This window comes from Pipistrellus hanaki, assembly GCF_964339955.1.
Source record: "Pipistrellus hanaki genome assembly, chromosome: 8".
In the NCBI taxonomy this organism is placed as follows: domain Eukaryota; kingdom Metazoa; phylum Chordata; class Mammalia; order Chiroptera; family Vespertilionidae; genus Pipistrellus; species Pipistrellus hanaki.
This window is the reverse complement of record NC_140510.1, coordinates 32,612,605-32,631,492: the sequence shown is the minus strand read 5'-3', so window position 1 is coordinate 32,631,492 and position 18,888 is coordinate 32,612,605. Positions and strand designations below refer to the sequence as shown.

At 34.2% G+C, this 18,888-nt stretch overlaps 1 protein-coding gene across 5 annotated transcripts in view; it reads right to left on the bottom strand.

The window, feature by feature from the left end:
* Window positions 1-18,888, bottom strand: part of GALNT13 (polypeptide N-acetylgalactosaminyltransferase 13) — a 445,911-nt gene that overhangs the window by 255,924 nt on the left and 171,099 nt on the right. For all 5 annotated transcript variants that reach the window (XM_084892276.1, XM_084892273.1, XM_084892275.1 and 2 more), the window contains exon 4: window positions 4,412-4,580. In XM_084892276.1, coding sequence (XP_084748402.1) covers window positions 4,412-4,580 — 169 coding nt within the window. The remainder of the gene's footprint in view (window positions 1-4,411; window positions 4,581-18,888) is intronic.

Sequence of the window (18,888 nt, the reverse complement as noted above, 5' to 3'; positions counted from 1 at the left end):
CCAGAGCCCAAGGCATAAGAAAATTCCACATAATAATAATAAATAATAATAATAATAATAATAAATATAAAAATTTCTCCAGAAACTCAGCCCAATCTTATTCTTTGTCATTTTTGCAATTATTGCTTTGTTCATATAATACTATAGTTATTGTTTTCAGTAAATATACTCTTTATATTTTCACAGTCAGAGCCTGATGTATCCATTTATTTTTATTCTGAAAGCTAAGCCTGTATTAGATAAATAACAAATATTGGTTGATTGGTTGATTGTTTGATTAGTTGGTTTAATCAATGAAAGAAAACTACATAAGGCTTAGAAAATTAATGACTTATCCAAGATCCAATAGTAAACCATAGATATTAAACCTCTATGTTTTGGTTCCATATCTAAAGATTTTCTGCTTAATTGCTTGAAAAAAGTCTCCAGAGTTGGTTTTTTGTTCCTTTTATTTGTTTTGCATTTAATGGACTAGAGTCATGTACCCATCTCATTGATTATGATCACAATCATACTCTTTTCTCTGCTTCCAGAAAAGCATAGAGCATAGGAAAACATTGGCTACAGAAACCTTAGTAAAGCAAAATGTGATTTTGCTGACTTTCATGGAAATAAAAGTTAAATACTGGTTTCAAAAAGTAATACACACATGCATGAACACACACACACACATACATACATGCATGCATACATCTATGCATTATTTAATGTTTATTCTGTTGTTTTTTTGTAGTTTTATATATCCATAGGTCTGTTATATTTCTAACATTATAAGTTCCAAGAACCTAGTAATTACTTAGCAAAATGAAATAATAATTTTCAAGTGCAGAAGATCCACTCAACTTAAATATGAGCTTCTCAAAGCGGTTTTGCTCATTACTCTAATCTCTATGTCTTACCTTCCTTTATTCTTGAATTTGTTCTAAGTTCCATAAAGCAGGGACTTCATTTTGTTCACTGCTATCTCCCCATCACATAGATCAGTACTTGGCAAATATTAGTATATTAGGTACTCAAAAATAATATATTTAATATTTAATAGGTTTCTTTAGTTTGGTAATTTCATTTCTCTCTTTTTTCCTCTTTTCCTCTCTCACTAAAAAGTAATACAAAAATCTTACATTAAAAACTAAGATGTATATTTATATGCTTTCTGAAAACTGAAATATTTAGACCCTATTTTTAAATCCAAACTACATGAGTGTAAAAGGCATAGACACATAATTGATGAGAAATATGCTAATAATCCCTAAAGGTGATGCATTAACACATTAAGTTAATTATGCCTTTTGAATTTTAAAATTTATATTTTTATTAAATTTATTAGGGTGATATCATAAATAAAATTATATGTTTCAAATATACAATTCTATAATACATTATCTGTATATTGTAGTGCCATCACCAATCAAAGACAAGTCTACTATCCATGTTTAATCATATTTTTTTTTCTCAAAGTTCTGAATCAAAATTTCATGAAATGGCAATTTTTTAGTTTATAGAGGATGGGCAAAGGAGAGAAAGGATTGATTACATCTGTCTGGAATTTTATTTATACGTATATACAAACTTTAACAGGAATCTCAGAAACTGAGGGTATTCAATTAAAGTAAGACATTTAGTTAAGGCCTTTAACATTGACTGAACTTAACTTATCCAAGTACCATGATTACTTGTGATACAATTATTTCATGTCCCTCAAGTAACTAAATATTATACACTAGAGTCCCAGTGCACAAATTTGTGCATGGGTGGGGTCCCTCAGCTTGGCCAGTCACCACGGCCAGCCAGAGGGAGGGACTGCAGAAAGTTGGCTATGGGAGCACACTGAGCACTGGGGGCAGCTCTTGCATTGAGTGTCTGCCCCCTGGTGGTCAGTGTGTGCCACAGTGACTGGCCGCCTGGTCATTCAGTCACTTAGGCTTAGATAGATAGATAGATAGATAGATAAATGAATTCTAAATATTAATAAATTAAATATATTAAGTGAATAAGTAAATTAATATTAAGTACTTCAGCATCTCAAGAGATGGTTATTCCAAAAATTAACTTCAACTTGTCCTGATGTCTAATTACAATTGTCTCTAAGAAGAACTATTTTTATCTCAACTCTTCCTTGTGAAAACATGAAGTATTTGCTTACGATTCATCACTATAAAAACTTCTTCAAATATTTGTAGATTTATGTTAAAGCCAAATACAACATTAAACTACTTGGACAATTTTCTGCATTTGATTGAACCAGTTTAAGGATATCTTATATAATAAAAGCCTAATATGTTAAGTGTCTGGTGGTCCGGTCAGCCATTCAACCAATTAAAGCATAATATGCTAATGATATGTTAAGGCCACACAAATGCGTGCTATGATGTGCACTGACCACCAGGGGACAGACACTCAATGCAAGAGCTGCCCCCTGGTGGTAAGCGTTGCTCAGCCAGAAGCCCTAAGCTGGGCTCACGGCCGGTGAGTGCAGTGGCCTGTGAACTTAGTCAAATCAGCAAGAGTGATTTTACTTTTTTTTAAAAAATGGGTGGCTCTATACTAAAATTATTCTTACCTGAATTACCCCAGATCTTATATAAAATTTAATTTATTTGTGTTCTGATAGTTGAAAATAAAGATTTTTAAAATTTGAACTAGTGCTTACATGGTTTTCAGAATGCCCAAGTATTACATTTAGTCATGGAGCATGGTCTATAAAACAAAATAATAAATGCAACATTATAAACTTAGCATATAAAATGCTCAAATTAAATTAATCAGAAGAATATTATTTTTGTGCTTTTTCAAATACAACAAACATATACAAATATGGACAAAACTACCTATAAAATTATTTAACCCTTAATAAGGCACAAATGTAATATTTGATGTTTTTACCATTTGCTGAGAACCAAAAGCACCCATAATTGCCAAAACCGGTTTGGCTCAGTGGATAGAGCTTTGGCCTGCAGACTGAAAGGTCCCGTGTTCGATTCTGGTCAAGGGCATGTACCTTGATTGCGGGCACATCCCCAGTAGGGGGTGTGCAAGAGGCAGCTGATCAATGATTCTCTCTCATCGATGTTTCTAACTCTCTATCCCTCTCTCTTTCTCTCTGTAAAAAAAAAACAATAAAATATATTTTTTTAAAAAGCACCCATAATTGATAGTTATTTGTGGGTTTTTTGAGAAAGATATTTGAAAAGCATAAAGGAGTGTACAAAATCACTCTTTGCTACTTATTTTAGCTACTACCAAATGAACCTTCTGGCAACTCAGCCCCAGCATCTCAGTAAGGTGTTAGTTACTCTACTTTGAACTCATCTGATGTAATTCAAAAAGGAGAAAATATCAAGATTTAGCATTATGATGTTAACATCACTACATTACTAATATAATATAACCAATTATATGTGGCAAATTTTGTTTGCATTAACTATGATTTTGTTGTATATAGAAAAAGTAATTACATACCTAAAAGAAAATTTTCTATTTACATACTACATACCTGTAAACTTAGAAATTTTCTGAAATTTCAGGATATAACTTTCTTTTTCTTTTTTTAAAAATATATTTTATTGATTTTTCACAGAGAGGAAGAGAGAAGGATAGAGAGTTAGATCAGCTGTCTCTTGCACACCCCCTACTGGGGATGTGCCCACAACCAAGTACATGCCCTTGCCCAGAATCGAACCCGGGACCTTTCAGTCCGCAGGCCAATGCTCTATCCACTGAGCTAAACCAGTCCCGGCATCAGGGTATAACTTTCTGAGTTCAAAGACTTTGCTTTATAAGGACTATATACTAGAATGACAACACTGTAAACATCTAATTTCATGAATCCATTTATGAATGGATTATGCAACAAAATAATAATTTAAAGTTTCTTCAACTAGCTAGAGCATGGCTTAAAGTTAATCACATACAAGTAATTATTTCCTCCATGGCCAATAACTGAGTATTCTAATTATAAACAGCAGCATAAATTGCTGGAGCCCATAATAAATAATTTTTAAAGGGTCAAAGAATCATACAAGCAATTTGTTACCTTTATGCTAGAATAGCAAAGCACATAGTTTTTCAAATCACAGTGTAAGAGTCATATATGCTGGCAAGAAAATAATCTATTAAAGAGCGTGTTTACTCTATCTTTAGCAAGATAAAGCAAAGAAAAAGCAAACAAAAATCATCTCATGAAGAAAAAAACTTGTTAGGCTGTGTATTCTGCAATTACTTTTCAAATAACATATTTTGTTCTGCCAAGGAAGAAAATAGTTCAGATTTTTCCTCATACGCATGCACAGTAAAATCTGGCTATGGCATAGTTATTCTGAACCACAAACTTCTGAAACAGAAATAATATGAATTAGATAAAGTTCTGAGGTATTCTGAGATATGTAAGATTATATAGCACACATAAACTCACCCCTCTAATCTCACATCCGGTAGACTTCTGTTAAGGGCAATCAAATCGCTGGCCATAAGGTTAAACTGATTGATTTTAAACAGCTCTTTCATTTTCTCCTGGTCATCTTTAGGAATCAGCACGGCCTTTCCCATTTCTCCTGGCCCTTCTTGGTTTCTTGAAATAACAGCTGTAAGATACACACAGGTACACGCATACATAAAAACGTAGATAATGAACTGAAGACTAGTAAATAAACTCTTGTGTTGGATTTGATTCTCAATCGTATTATTTATATACTGACAATAATACAATCCTCAAATCTTTCACTGCTTACTTACAAACCATACACAACACTAAAGAAACAACCTATTTTTAATTTGTTAACTCAATGCTGCATGTTGTCTTTCAGGTCTAGATATATAACAAGACCTGGCTAATCAACATTTAATAATTATGTAATACAAAATAATAAAAGTAAAACCTTCTCTGACTTTTTTTTTTTTAAACATGCTTGCTAGATAGGGAGGAAGTTGAGCACTGAGCAGATCAGGCTGCACAAAATAAGAAAATCTGTGAAAATATACCAACATTAATTTATTTGCAGACCCTTTAAATGTTTGGTATTTCACATACCTACTACCATTATATCTTTGTAAAAGCAGGAAAGATGGACAATACTTCATCCCCATAGCAATTTGAATCCATCCTGAAAGCATTTTCAAATAAGTAAAAATAGTTTTCACGGTGGTGACATATAAATGCAAAGATCCAGGGACATTTGGAGACTCTTTGCTCTGCAACTGAGACCTCAAAGCAATATCCTGGACTTGGCTGTTTTACTAAAAGGGCTCAGTATTCAATACACAGGCCAATGTTCTTCCAATGTTCTCAAAGTAATCACTACTATAAGGTCCCTTCTAGCTATGCAATACCTGTTTCAATATCTGTGTGTATGGTGGTAGTGGTGGTGGGGGGGTGTACACATATGTCTATATGTACCTGAACAACATATATAATTCTATATAATCAAAGGGTAATATGCAAATTGACCCTAAGGGTGGAATACCAGAACTACCAGTCACTATGATGCACAAGGACCACCAGAGGGAAGACATGCAACTCAGGAGCTGCCCCCTGGTGGTCAGTGTGCTTCCACAGGGGGAGTACTGCTCTGCCAGAAACAGGCAGATTACATGTAATTATATATTTGAATTACATAAAATATATAAAGTATTTTAAGTCATCAAGTTAAACCTACTGCTGGAATGTGGTAGCACTAAGGATGTCCGATTAATGGCTTAGGCCCACTCCCTCAGGAGTTTGTCAGACATCCCCTGAGGGCTTCCAGGCTGCCAGGGGGATGTTTGACTGCCTGCATAGGCCCAATCCTGGGAAGCAGGCCTAAGCTGTCAGTCAGACATCCCCCAAGTGGTCCCAGACTATGAGAGGGTGCATGCCTGGCTGAGGGGAGCCCCCCAAGGGCTCAAATTTTCATCCACCAGGCCTCTAGTATTAGTAGAAAAAGTTTTCACTTTCACAGCCATCCTTATAAAACATTCTACACATCTATTAAAGCCAATGCCATCCTTATATATATTAAGAGGTTGTTTGGCACATGTTACAGTCATAAATGTTTCCTGGAAACAATTGGCCCAATTTATAAACTGTTTACTAAGGTAATAAAATCATGCTGAAATATGACATTATTTCCTTCTGCATTAAAAATGAACTCATGCCCTGGCCAGTATGGCTCAGCCGGTTGAATGTGTTTTCATGCACAGAAAGGATGCTGGTTCGATTTCCAATCTGGGCACATGCCCAGGTTGCAGGTTCAATCTCTGGTCACGGAGTTGCAGGAGGCAACTGATCCAAAAATGTTTTTCTCGCTCTCTCCCCCTTCCTCTCTCTCTTTAAATCAATTTAAAAGTGAGCCTCCTCATTAAAAGTATAAGAAATAGTCCCCAAATTGCAATGACTCTAGTAATCACCTTAGTTTCTGCTTTGATTAGGAAATTTCACCATTCCCCTATCTCTGCTTGCACTACCAAAATACAAACAAAACAAAAACCCATTACTTCTTTGGGGGGTGGGGAGGGTGGGAGGGGATCACAAAATAAAAACCCCACCAATGTTCACTTCAAAATGCTTTGGGAAGCCCTATGGAAGGGGACATCAAAACTGAAACAATGGTCCTGGCCAGTGTGGCTCAGTTGGTTGAGCCCTGCCCCAGGCACTGAAAGGTCCCCAGTTAATTCCCAGTCAGGGCACATACCTATGTTGCAAGTTCCATCCCAGGTCTATTGCCTGCAGGAGGCAACCGATTGAATATTTCTCTCTTTTCTCCCCCTCCTTTCTTCTCTCTCTATAAAAATCAATATATTTTTATTAAAGTGAAATAATGGGCATTTTACAAAGGTCCCTTACATAACCCAACATTCATTATAAATTGTTCCTAAATACACAATAATAAACTCAGCATTTGACATATCATCTCAGAAAAGATTAATCAACTTTGCAAACATACAAACACTTGGACCACACACACACACACACAAAAAAAAAAAAAAAAAAAAAAAAAAAAAGAGAGAGAGAGAGAGAGAGAGAGAGAGAGAGAGAGAGAGAGCATTGCATTCAATGAATATACATGTCACTGGAAAGAGAAACATACTATTAAAACAATTCCTGAATATAACATCTTATTTATTATAAAGCTGCAAAAATTATCTAAAATTCTCAAAATTTATTAACTAATATTAGTCACAGAAAATGTGAAGCGACTATTGGTCAGTTGGTTGCTATGAGTAAAGAAACTCATTTATAAAAGTCTACAATTAAAATTATAAAATAATACTAAATTAAATATGAGCAGAAAAATGAATCATATCATTTGACTAAAGATACAATCATATGACTAAAGAATTTTAAGTCATCAAATTAAACCTGCTGCTGGAATATGATGTTTTGTTGACAGTAGCTGTGTTGAATGTCTCTTCTTTTTTTTAGCCCTTATTCTGTCTGCATCATATCCAGCCTGCTAACTTCTATGTTATCCTAGGTTGCTAACTTCTATATTCACACCAAGCAAGCTCCCTTGTCCTTTAACTTAGGTTGGGAAGGTACTGACAGTATTAGGAGACAGAAGATTAATGAGGTTGAGCTACTTATTTCCCTGGTTCCTTTCTGTGGGGCCACTGAGGGTTGGCTCTCTCACTCACAACGATAATGTCATGGGGAATGTTCTATGACCAGTTAATAAAGTAAGAAACAATACAAGACTACATTAAATAAGAATCTACCCTCTATGCTAGCAGCTGCTTGAAGTCTAACTCAGGGGTGGCCCTGAAAGTCAGTGGATGAAGGGACTCTGCTTACAAGGCAAAACTTCAGAGAGGAAATTTGACTGAACACTGTGTGAATGAGAAATGGCTTAGCGTAGCAATGGCTACACTAATCCATGAGCAGTAGATAACAGGCTGGACAGCTGGTAAGAGATTTAAAAGAATAAGAATGAAAAATTAATGACCAAGAAGTCTGATGGGAGAGGTATGTAAATGCTCCCCTTGAAGAGGATGCAAAAATAGATATTATTGTCCCATGTAATCTTACAGAAAGGTTTCCACTGCAGAGGAGCCTGCAATAATCAGATTGACAAAATTATCCCTCCTATAGCTGTCACCCAGTCTTTTTTACAGTCTCTCTTTTTTTTTTTTTTTCAGTTGTTCAATGGGCAGGAGAGATACTAATAGACCAGGATAACTCAGAGGAAGAGTATGCATGGATTTGATGACATGAACTTCTCACCACAGTTGATATGATTATGGCCACCCAACCTGCCAATAGCAAGAGAAAACACAAAGGGCACCATTCTTGATCAGCTGGTGAGAGGCTGATTCTATTGGACCCCTTTCATCACTGTGAGGAAAATGTCTTCTTACAGCAGGGAAGAGATCTGGAATCTGTCTTCTCTGGCCACAGTTCTGTCGGTACCACCATTTGTAGACATACAAAATCCTACTTTTCTTGGATTTTGGCATAATCTCACTTCATACCAGGGAAGAAAATTTATGGCCAAAAAAAAATGTGACCATGGGTTCACCCAAAATATCCCCTGGTCTCATGTCCTCAGTGTCTATAAGCAGCTGACCTGTTGAAATAGAATACGCTAAAGACTGTTGAGCACCATTTGGGAGAAAAAAACCTCGTGGATTACCAATATCCAAAGTGTGATATCAAATCTCCTTTAGGTAAAATGAACAGGCCCAGTAATCAAAGAAGGAAGTAAGAGTGAAATCTCTTCAGCAAATAACTCATTGAAGCAATATTTGTTTTCTTTCTATATAACCTCAGGCTTTATACATAGAAGGGTTCTAGTTTCCATATGAGAAATACTTCCACTAGAGAACACAATCAGGCTCTGTTTAATTGGAAAATGAGTCTACCCTCCAGCCATTATGAGCTCCTTAAGCTGTTGAAAGTACTGGCAGAGAAAGAGACCGCAATAATGGTTGAGGTGATGGATATTATTTACCAACAGGAAATTAGATTGCTGCCACAGAGGGGGGCAAGCAGAACTATTTTTAGAAGCTGGAGGGTATTTTTGTTTGTTTGTTTGTTTCCTCCTCTGTACTAGACTGAGTAATAGAAAAATGAGGCAACCCAATAAGGGCAATTTAATCAAAGGCTTATATCACAAGATCATACACCACCAGGTAAAGGATACTATACAAACTAGTTACTGATCAATGGAGCATAGGATATACATTGCACAGATGTAGCTAAAAGAATGTATAATTATTGTCCTGTGCTCAGTTGTTGAGTGAAAATCTATGAACAAGGAGGTCATGGTTCAATTCCTGGTCAGGGCACATGGTTCGATCCCCTGTCAGGGGTGTGCAGGAGGCAGCCAATCAATCTCTCTCGTCATTGACATTCCTATTGCTCTCCCTCCCCCTTCATTTCTGAAATCAATAAAAATAGTTTTACAAGTATATAATTATCATCTAAGACCTCATGAACAGCCCACATAAATCATTAGACTACAGCAACTATATTTCGTTGTTTATTAATTCATTTCCCTACTTTTGTCTAGAATATTTTATATAAAGAACACTGAGGTTTGTGAACATTTTAGGTTTTGCTTGGGAATATGAGCAGACTGCCCTCAACTCTTAGGATATAAGAGTTGATAGATTTTGTGTGTCCCTTGTAGAAGGGAAACATACGATTCATCTGGAAAAGAGTAGAAAGCTGAGAAGATGACTGGACTGCAGGAAATTTGTTCTTCCAAATCCAAACTACACTCTTATCTTTTTCAAATAATTACCCAGGAATCTGAACTGTATGAACTACATCTGGACTTTCTTCTCTGATTTCAGATTGGATATGGCCAATGGAGAAACCAGTAAGTATTTGGACAGCAGAACACAAATAAAGCCAATATATTTACTCCCTTGGTTTATCCTTATGTGGCAGTCACAAACTGGCTCTGTCCCCAAACCAAAGGGTATGGTCTGTCAGATGGTTCTCTCCATAGATGTATTTTTTTTAATAAGTTAATATAATTGCTTCCTCCTCTTCCATTTAAGGGCGGGGTGTAGTAATGACTTAACCCTTCTTGCTTTTTCTAAATTCTGTAGATTCCTTTATAAATAGCCCTTATGTTATATTCTCAGCTACTTGGTTGAAGCATGGCCTGTTTCCTGGTGATAAAAGAATTTAGAAAGTATGGGAAAACCTTAGTAGATTCCTCACTTATATGACCAAGTTTACACTTAAACAATATTAATTAACACTTGATCCATCATTTTCTCTGGACTGAATTCTAATTGAACTCTCTAATATACTTTCTTAAAGGTCTTTTTTATTTTTATTTTTTGGGGGGTGGGGTCATGTTCTCCCATTAGTTAAAAACATATAAGCATGTATCTATAATAAATTAGGTTTATTCATTGGTGATTAATATAGGTATTATAGAAAATCAAAAATAGAACATTTAAAATAAGGTAAAAATAAAGAAAAATTCTAATATTTAATTTTTCTACCCCAATGAAGTATCTTAGGCATCCTTGAGATTCACAGAGCATGTTTTGGAAATCACTGTAGGTAAAGTGATAGCATGCATTTCTTTTCTTGTCTCAAGGCATTTGGCTATCAAGAAAGGTTGATTTGTCATCATTGTTTGGTAGTTGGTATGTAGGTACTATTTTCTCACTTCTTGCTGCTGGGTATGGGGTTGACCTTCTTACTGATTTGCTATAATAGAACAATACCAAGCAAATGAGAAATTACAGGACAGAATTTCTTAGGAGGAAAATATGGAATAGATTAAAATGGTAGGTGTGCTTTGCTACCTTCCCTGAGAATCGCATTGTCACATGTTGTGGAATAAGGAATGCTAAGGTCTTGCATATATGTATTCATTCTGATATGGAGTGACGAGTGGGGTTTGAGGGAAATCAAATACTGGAAAAAGAAAGTTTAAAAATGGTAGGACACAAAAAGTGGAATCATGAAAGGACAATATGCTTCTTTTATCTTAAATATTAATCAGCATGAATTGCTTGGAATCGTGTATTTCCAGTCTCTGTGATGCTGAAAATATGAGACTAATGAAGGTCTGTAGGGTTTACATTTCAAAATGATCAGATGCAATCATGAGAGTAAGCTTGAATATTTCACATAAATTCACAAAAATGAATTTATATCAAGTCTTCAAGTTAGCTGTCACAGAATAGGCTCGGATTTTCTATTACCTAAATATTATTTGATTTTTAAATCAGATCTTTGTAGGAAGCTCCAGTAATAATTTCAGGGTATCAAAATAAATGGATGTAAATTTGCTGCAAGAGGCAGCATAATGTGAAATGTAACATTTTGATAATTATGTTTTTGTGGAGAAAATCTGGTGGGAGATGAAAAAAGCCCAGCGTTCTACCCAGACTAAAAGCTAACCTCAGCAATCACATATCTAATGACTACCTGTCTCCTCCTGCCACCCCTTATGCTTATGTTTGAGGCATCCCAACCTTTTAATGACCATCTGCATAAACGAGCTGCTGATCCTTGTATTTAAATCTTATTGCTCAGCATTAATTTATACTGATTTTTTAGTTTTCCACAGCCTCTGGGCCTTTTTTTGTTAGTTAATAATAATAATAATAATAATAACTAGGATACTAATAATATGCTTCATTTAACAGTCACAAGAATTAAATTGATTGTGCTGACCAAATAATGCAAATATGTCATTTAAATTTCAGAAATCCATCGTAAATTGCCTTTGCCCTTTATAAAGTATCCAAACATTCTAGGAACTCAACCATTCAAAACATGCAAGACCTAAGTCAATACTAATTTAATAAGCATCTACTTTCTGTGCCAAAAAATATAATTCTACAATATAAATGCTGACATAAAAACCAACACAATGCTTAACATGCTCTTTCTTAAAATTCATCAGATCTATATAAAATATTGTCAAATGTACCCTGGGTTTTATTACCTAAACCTTTTTTTAAAAATAAGTGAATTTTTATTACATCATAAGGTCAAAGGCATACTATGAGGTAAATTACAGATTAAATTAGTGAACCAATATAAAATAACAGATAGTGCTCTAAGCCTAAACATAAGCAATAACCTCCTCCTTTTTTCTTACAGTTTCTTCCTACAATCCTTAACATCCCACCTGATTATATATATATATATATATATATATATATATATATATATATATATACCATATATATGTATGTATATGAAATGTGTTTATATTTTGGCAAAAACTATATATACACACAAGATTTTTTGGTGGTAATTTTTTAACCATCCAGTTTATACCCTTTTCTTTTATAATATTTGATGATTTCATTTTCACCTTTTTATACTATATATGGAAGTGTTTAATTGTCATTATATAGGGTGGGCAAAAGTAGATTTAATAGTTATAATACAAAAAGTAGTTATAATACAAAAAGTATGCATTAATCAATAAATAATAATACAAGAATAAACTGTTTCACTTACAACTGTACACCTACTTTTGCTATCCCCTGTTTATGCAGAATTCATTTAAATCCTGTATTACTTAAAATTTTTGTGGTTAAAATTAATTTTGGGAGATTCTGTACTCTGACTTGTTTTTCAAGGTAACTCTATATAAACCTTTGGAGACCTTTTCCCCATGAATTTATTTCAACATGAAGAAAAAAAGCACCTTACTCTCGCATAGCCTTCCAATGTTTAGTAATAAATCCAGTATTCTTTGGAATAAGTAGTAGCAGTCACTTTAGAAAACAGCTTTAAAATCTCTTATATTAGGAGTTAATGTCATCTAACAGGTAATTCCATAGCAATTTATGGTTAATAGCTCCTCATCATACTACTGGGAAGGAGCAACGAATTTAATATGCATCATTATGTTGTTATATGTTCACAGTTATCTTATATTTATTCTTCTGTATTGCTGAAACAATTTGAATTATATCGCCTCTCTTATTTTATAGTGCACAGAAGTAAAAATACTTCAGTAATTTCAAAATTGGACTTGTTTGGTGAATTTAAGTGCAGTCATAAGATAAGTGTTCTTTTAGAAGTGGACTTTAAGGTTGATTATTGATCAAATTTTAGCTAATCTTCCATTCCAGCACAGCAAACACATTCCACTTTCCCTTAGATATTGTTTCCTCGCCAGCCTCTTTCTTCCTATGCACTGTGCTATTTTATGCACTCTCAAATATGAGACCAATTAAATATATGCATTGTATGTCTTAGGGTATACTGATTTACATTCATGAACACCCAGATACCTGCACATCTTATAAAATTATAGATTCACAATATCTCAAGATTGGACATTTAGGTGTTTTATCTGAATGCACAAAAGTGTTTTAAATAGAAAAGTATTTTGAGCCAGAGTATCTGGATCTCTTTACCTAGTGGGGTTATAAAATAGAGTTTAGCTTGCAAGACAGTATTGCAAATTTATCTCCTTGATCTTAATTTATGATAGTTTAAGAAGTTAAAATATGTGTCTCAGGAAAAATAGATTGATGGGAAAATTGAGAAGGTAGAGTAATGCAGTCAAGTTCCTTTATATATTAAGCGTTGCACCCAAAAGAACAGAGTCACAAGATAGTAGCAACTTTCTATTGCCTTACCTGTTCACTGAGAAGTAGAAATCTTCAGCTGGCTATTGTTGAGGAAAGGACATTATCTCCCATAAAAGAAAGAATTTGGGATTGTTATGTGAAGGCTCCTGCCCTTATGAAAAAGTGTTCCCATGACTTTGAAGTAAGCTATAACTGAAGGTCCAAGACTTAGTTATAAAGTTCAGTTTTCACTGAAATTATTTAGGTAATTTCGATTTTTATTTTATTTATTTATTTTGTCATCTTTTCACCATGGAGATGAGAAAAGCAGATGGGAAAGATGGAACCAAACTTTGTTAAGTTTAACTGTGCAGGATTCAGTGTGATCTATTTCCCCATGGGGTATAACTCAGGAATTCATTGATTAATAATATTCTTTCTTCTTAAGAGTTTTCCATTTCTTTGAGAGTTTTTTTCTCATCTAATGTGAATTGTTCTAACCTTTTCTTTGTCCCATCAAATCCCCGTGACATCTTGAGACATTTTATAGCCTTGTTTCTTACCTGCAATTTATCTAATTAATGCAGAATTCCTTTTTCAATTGTACAGTTATATTTCATGAAACAGTTTCAAGTTCAGTTTTTACATATATTGCATATTTAGTTATAATTATTCACATGAAGCTGAGCATTTAACTCATAGTGTTGGGTATTATAGAACTGACTCTTTACATTCTATTCAGTTGAGTTCAATAAGCAGTTATTGACTTCTATATGCCAAGCTTCATTTGGGATACTTTGACATAGCTGGTGAAAAAACAGAAAAAAACCCTACCCTAGCATTTCTTGCTTCTTAGAATATACATTCCATAGTTCTGCTTCACCTACCAACAGTTTTCATTTTCCTATATGATCTTTTCTTACATGTTCCACTAGAAATTTTTCAATTAAAAATTGTGTTAACATTTAATAAAAACAATAATAAAACAGGTAACACTTAAGTTGTGCTCATGGGCTAGGCACTGTTTAAGCATGTTACATATATTAATTCATGTAATCTGCATAATAAGTCTATGGGGTGGGCATAATTTATCCCATTATGTGAAAGGAGAAACACAGAAATAGAAAAGAAGTTTAAATAACTTCTAAGCTTGCCAAAATAACAAGTGAAGCCCTGATCAAACCCAGGCGGCTTACCTTCAGAATTTGTGCTATTTTCCAATAGATATACAGTACCTGTCTAAAATCTCTCCAGAAAGGTTTAATATAGCATTCCATTTAATGTGTTTACTTTAATTATCTGTTCAATAGCAAACTAAAACTCAACTCATGATCTCTGATCTGGCTGAAACTGTACTGTAATATTGAAAGTCAATTGAAAGGCATCAAATAATTCTCAGAGCATCGTATCTGTTTTTTATGATTTGTTCATTTATGTCCTACCTGAGAAATATCTACTTGCCCTAATCACTGAATTTTTTCCCATTATTTTCTGTGTAATTTGTATAGTTATACTTACTGCATATAGCTTTACAATACATTTCAAATTAATTTTTAATAAATACATGTTTAGATAAAAGTTCATTTTTTTTATGTCTACATATGGATAGCCAATTGTTTTAGCACTTCTCATTGGAAATACTGTCCTGTCAAGGTTGCTTAAAATTAGTTGACCAATAACTGTTTGTCTGAAGTAATAACAGTAATAAGCATATAGGAAAATGAAATTTAACAAAACCTTATTTTAAAATATTTGTAAGGAATTTTGACATAAAAGTATCATAAGTATAGGATGAGGAAATTGGTAATTCTCTGTTAAAATTAGGAAGTTAATTTATGTTGTAAGAAAAGATAAAATCATAAAACCTCAATCATATAAAGAAAATGCAAAAAAAAGTTAAAAAAATAGGTTCAAGAACAATTGCAACAAACAGAAAATATTTATAAAAATAGCAGATATTAATCCAACTATACCAATAACCATTTTAAATTTAAATGCTCTACATACTCTAATAAAGTTAGATTGTCCGAGTAGGTTAAACAAATCTATGTTGTCTACAAGAAACTCATTTTAAATATAAAGGCTTAGGTAGGTTAAAACTAAAGGAATGGAGAAATATAGATCATGCAAACAGAATTCAAGAAAAAGTTGGATTAGCTATATGACTTCAGACAAAGTATACTTCAGAGCAAGGAAATTACTGGTGATAAAAAGGGTTTTCACATAATGATATAGTGGGCAAATCATCATAAATAAATGTCTTCAACATGTATGCACCTAACAAAAGAACATAAAAATAAATGAGTAAAAAATCTGATTGAACTGCATGAAGAACTAGAGAAATTCACTATATAATTGGAGATTTTCACACCCCACTTGTAATAATCGAGAAATTTAGCAGGCAGAAAATCACTAAGGATATAGAAGACCTGAACAGCCCAATGAATCAGCTTGATGTAACTGATATTTATAGACTACTCCATCTAATAACAAACAACAGAAAACACATTCTTTTCAGGCCCACATGGCAGATTTAACAGGACAGATCACATTCTGAGACATTAAAAAATGTAAAGAATAAAAACCATGCAATGCATGGTTTCAGACCACAAGGGAATTAATTGCACAATCTTAATTCTATTTTTGTATTCTTTCCATGTATTTATTTTACTACTTTCTAATCATAAAGTGACTTCACTTTTGTTTGATGATCTACTCAGCAAGTGATTATTGAGGGTGCTGTGTTTTTAATTTGATATGCACGTATTAGATAAGAAAACTGTGAAATTCATTAGATGTAACTCTCTGGGTAGAAGTGGCTTCACTTTGACACCTCCTAGATACACAAGTTTTCATGCTTCCAATTGTCTGGCTCATTCGTTCCTTTCATATCGGATATCAAAACCTACCACATTATTTGTGCACTGAAGCGAGTGAGGGCTGAAGGAGGCTTCAGGGACTCCCAGAGGCTCCAAGATTCTCTGCCTTAGTTTATCACTTTTGAATTCCTTGCCTCATCAATTAGCCAAAAATATGCCCCAGTTAATTTTTATAAATACAACTTTTGAGCTGTGTTGTACAATATGGTAGCCACTAACCACAAGTGGCTATATAATTTAAATTAATTAAATAAAATAGAAATTTAATCTCTCAGGTGCACTAGTCACATTCCAGGCATTCAAGATTCACACAGAACTAGTGGCTATTACACTGGGCAGTGAGAGTTTTAAACGTTCTTCCATTGCAGAGAAGTCTGTGGGACAGCATTTGTTAGATTCTCTAAACTGGTTCAAACCAGCTTTTGTTATACTGTCAAAGTTCCTTATAAGTATTTTAAAATAAAGTTTTGTTAAGCTCCTATTTTATTTCTAAGCAAAGATAAAATAATTTTACTAGACATAATTAAGGAAGAATATGACTACTGCAATATTTGATTAAAGATCAACATGAAATAATTAAGTTTCAAATTTCAGACTACCTGAATAGAGGTTTTTATAATTTATGAACTATTGGAGAATAGAGACTTTTCTAGTCTCTGTTGTTTCCTAACAAAATCTAGTATAATGCTTTGAACAGAGTACTCAATAAAGCTTTGCTGAAACAATAATCTAGTATTAATTTGAATGAAAAAAAAAAGTGTAAATGGCAAATCCCCTATGAAAACAATGCCTTGTTAGAATTGCAAACAACTTAGCATGTGATCTGCTATTTGTTTTAATTCATCAAAATTAAGTTTATTAATTTACATAATTATTTTTACTTATCCTATCTAATAAAATAGTAATATGCAAATTGAACATCATTCCAACATACAAGATGGCTGGCCACATGTGGTCAAAGATGGATACCCCATGTGGATACAAGATGGCTGCCACAAGATGGCCTGCAGGGGAGGGCAGTTGGAAGGGACCAGGCCTGCAGGGGAGGGCAGTTAATGTCAAAGAGGCTGCAGGGGAGCAGTTAGGCATCAATCAGGCTGGCAGGCAGAAGCATTTAGGGGCAATCAGGAAGGCAGGCAGGTGAGCAGTTGGGAGTGGATTGTGAGAGGGAGTCCAACTGCCCGTTTAGGTCCGATCCTGGTTTGGCAGCTGGACATCCCTCAAATGGTCCCAGATTGGAGAGGGTACAGGCTGGGCTGAGACACACACATCCCTGTGCAAGAATTTCATGCACCAGGCTTCTAGTCTTGCTGATAATGTATATGTCCTCCCAAAGTACCCTGTGTCACACTGGGTAGGTCTACTTGACTCCTATACTAAACTATGCCTTTGAATTTCATCTTTATCATTAATAAAAGTACTGCAACTGAACATTTTTTCATAATTTTTCATTTGTTTAGAACCAATATAAAGAAGAGGGTTGCTATTTACTGATATTCCTCACAGTCATTGCCACCAAAGATTTAATAACTGCTACTAATTTTAGATTTGTTCTGGAGGCAATGAGAAATTATTAGTAGTATTTGAACTACATGGTATAAGCATAGAATGTTATAATGTTATGACTAATCAGTGGTAGGAAAAGGAATAGTTTTTTTATAATAAAACTAGAGGCCCGTTGCACAAATTCATTCATGGCTGAGGTTCCTCAACCTGGCTGGTGATGGGGACCAATTGAGGCTATCTTGCCCAGTCCCAACTGAGGCTGATCTGGACCAGCTGGTGGGGGGAGACCATAGGAGGCTGGCCATCCACAGAAGGTTGGCTGTGGGAGCGCAGTGTCCACCAGGGGGCAGCTTTTGCACTGAGTGTCAGAGCGAACCATAAATACCGAACATTTGTCTGGTTGTAAAGGTCACTTAGGCTTTTATATATATAGATACATATACAGATGAGAAGTAAGAATATCAGTTGAGAAAATATTGTAAGAGATGATAAGTATATTTGTATATACAAGTTTGTTTCTGAGTCTCTGTATATATAAAAGATAAGAAATGTTGAGACATACTTTGTTATTTTTAACTGAGACTGAGACTAGTATTAGCCATTTCAATGCCATTGCCAACTACCAGTTGAAAAAAATGGCATGACTCTTATGAACTTCTCTGGTTTATAACAATAATAATCTTTTGTCTCCATTCTATTAATTACGTTAATTGGGTATGTTCCAGAGCCAGAAACCAGAAAGAAAGTATGTACCTACTACTAGGAATAGGGTTGGTGGGGATAAAAGCATATCCAAAACTTGTGATTTTTATTCTCTCTCAATATGCCACAATAACACTGGAAGACATAAAGCTCTATTTCAATTTGCTAACCTAAAGAAAAGACGTATTTTAATAAAAGTGGTATCTTAAGGATACATATAATTCTTTCTTACAATATTATACAGCAACATAGGGTGTACTGTACATATGTTTTAACAATTAATAGCTCAATATTGAAAATAAAATGTATTATTATGAAC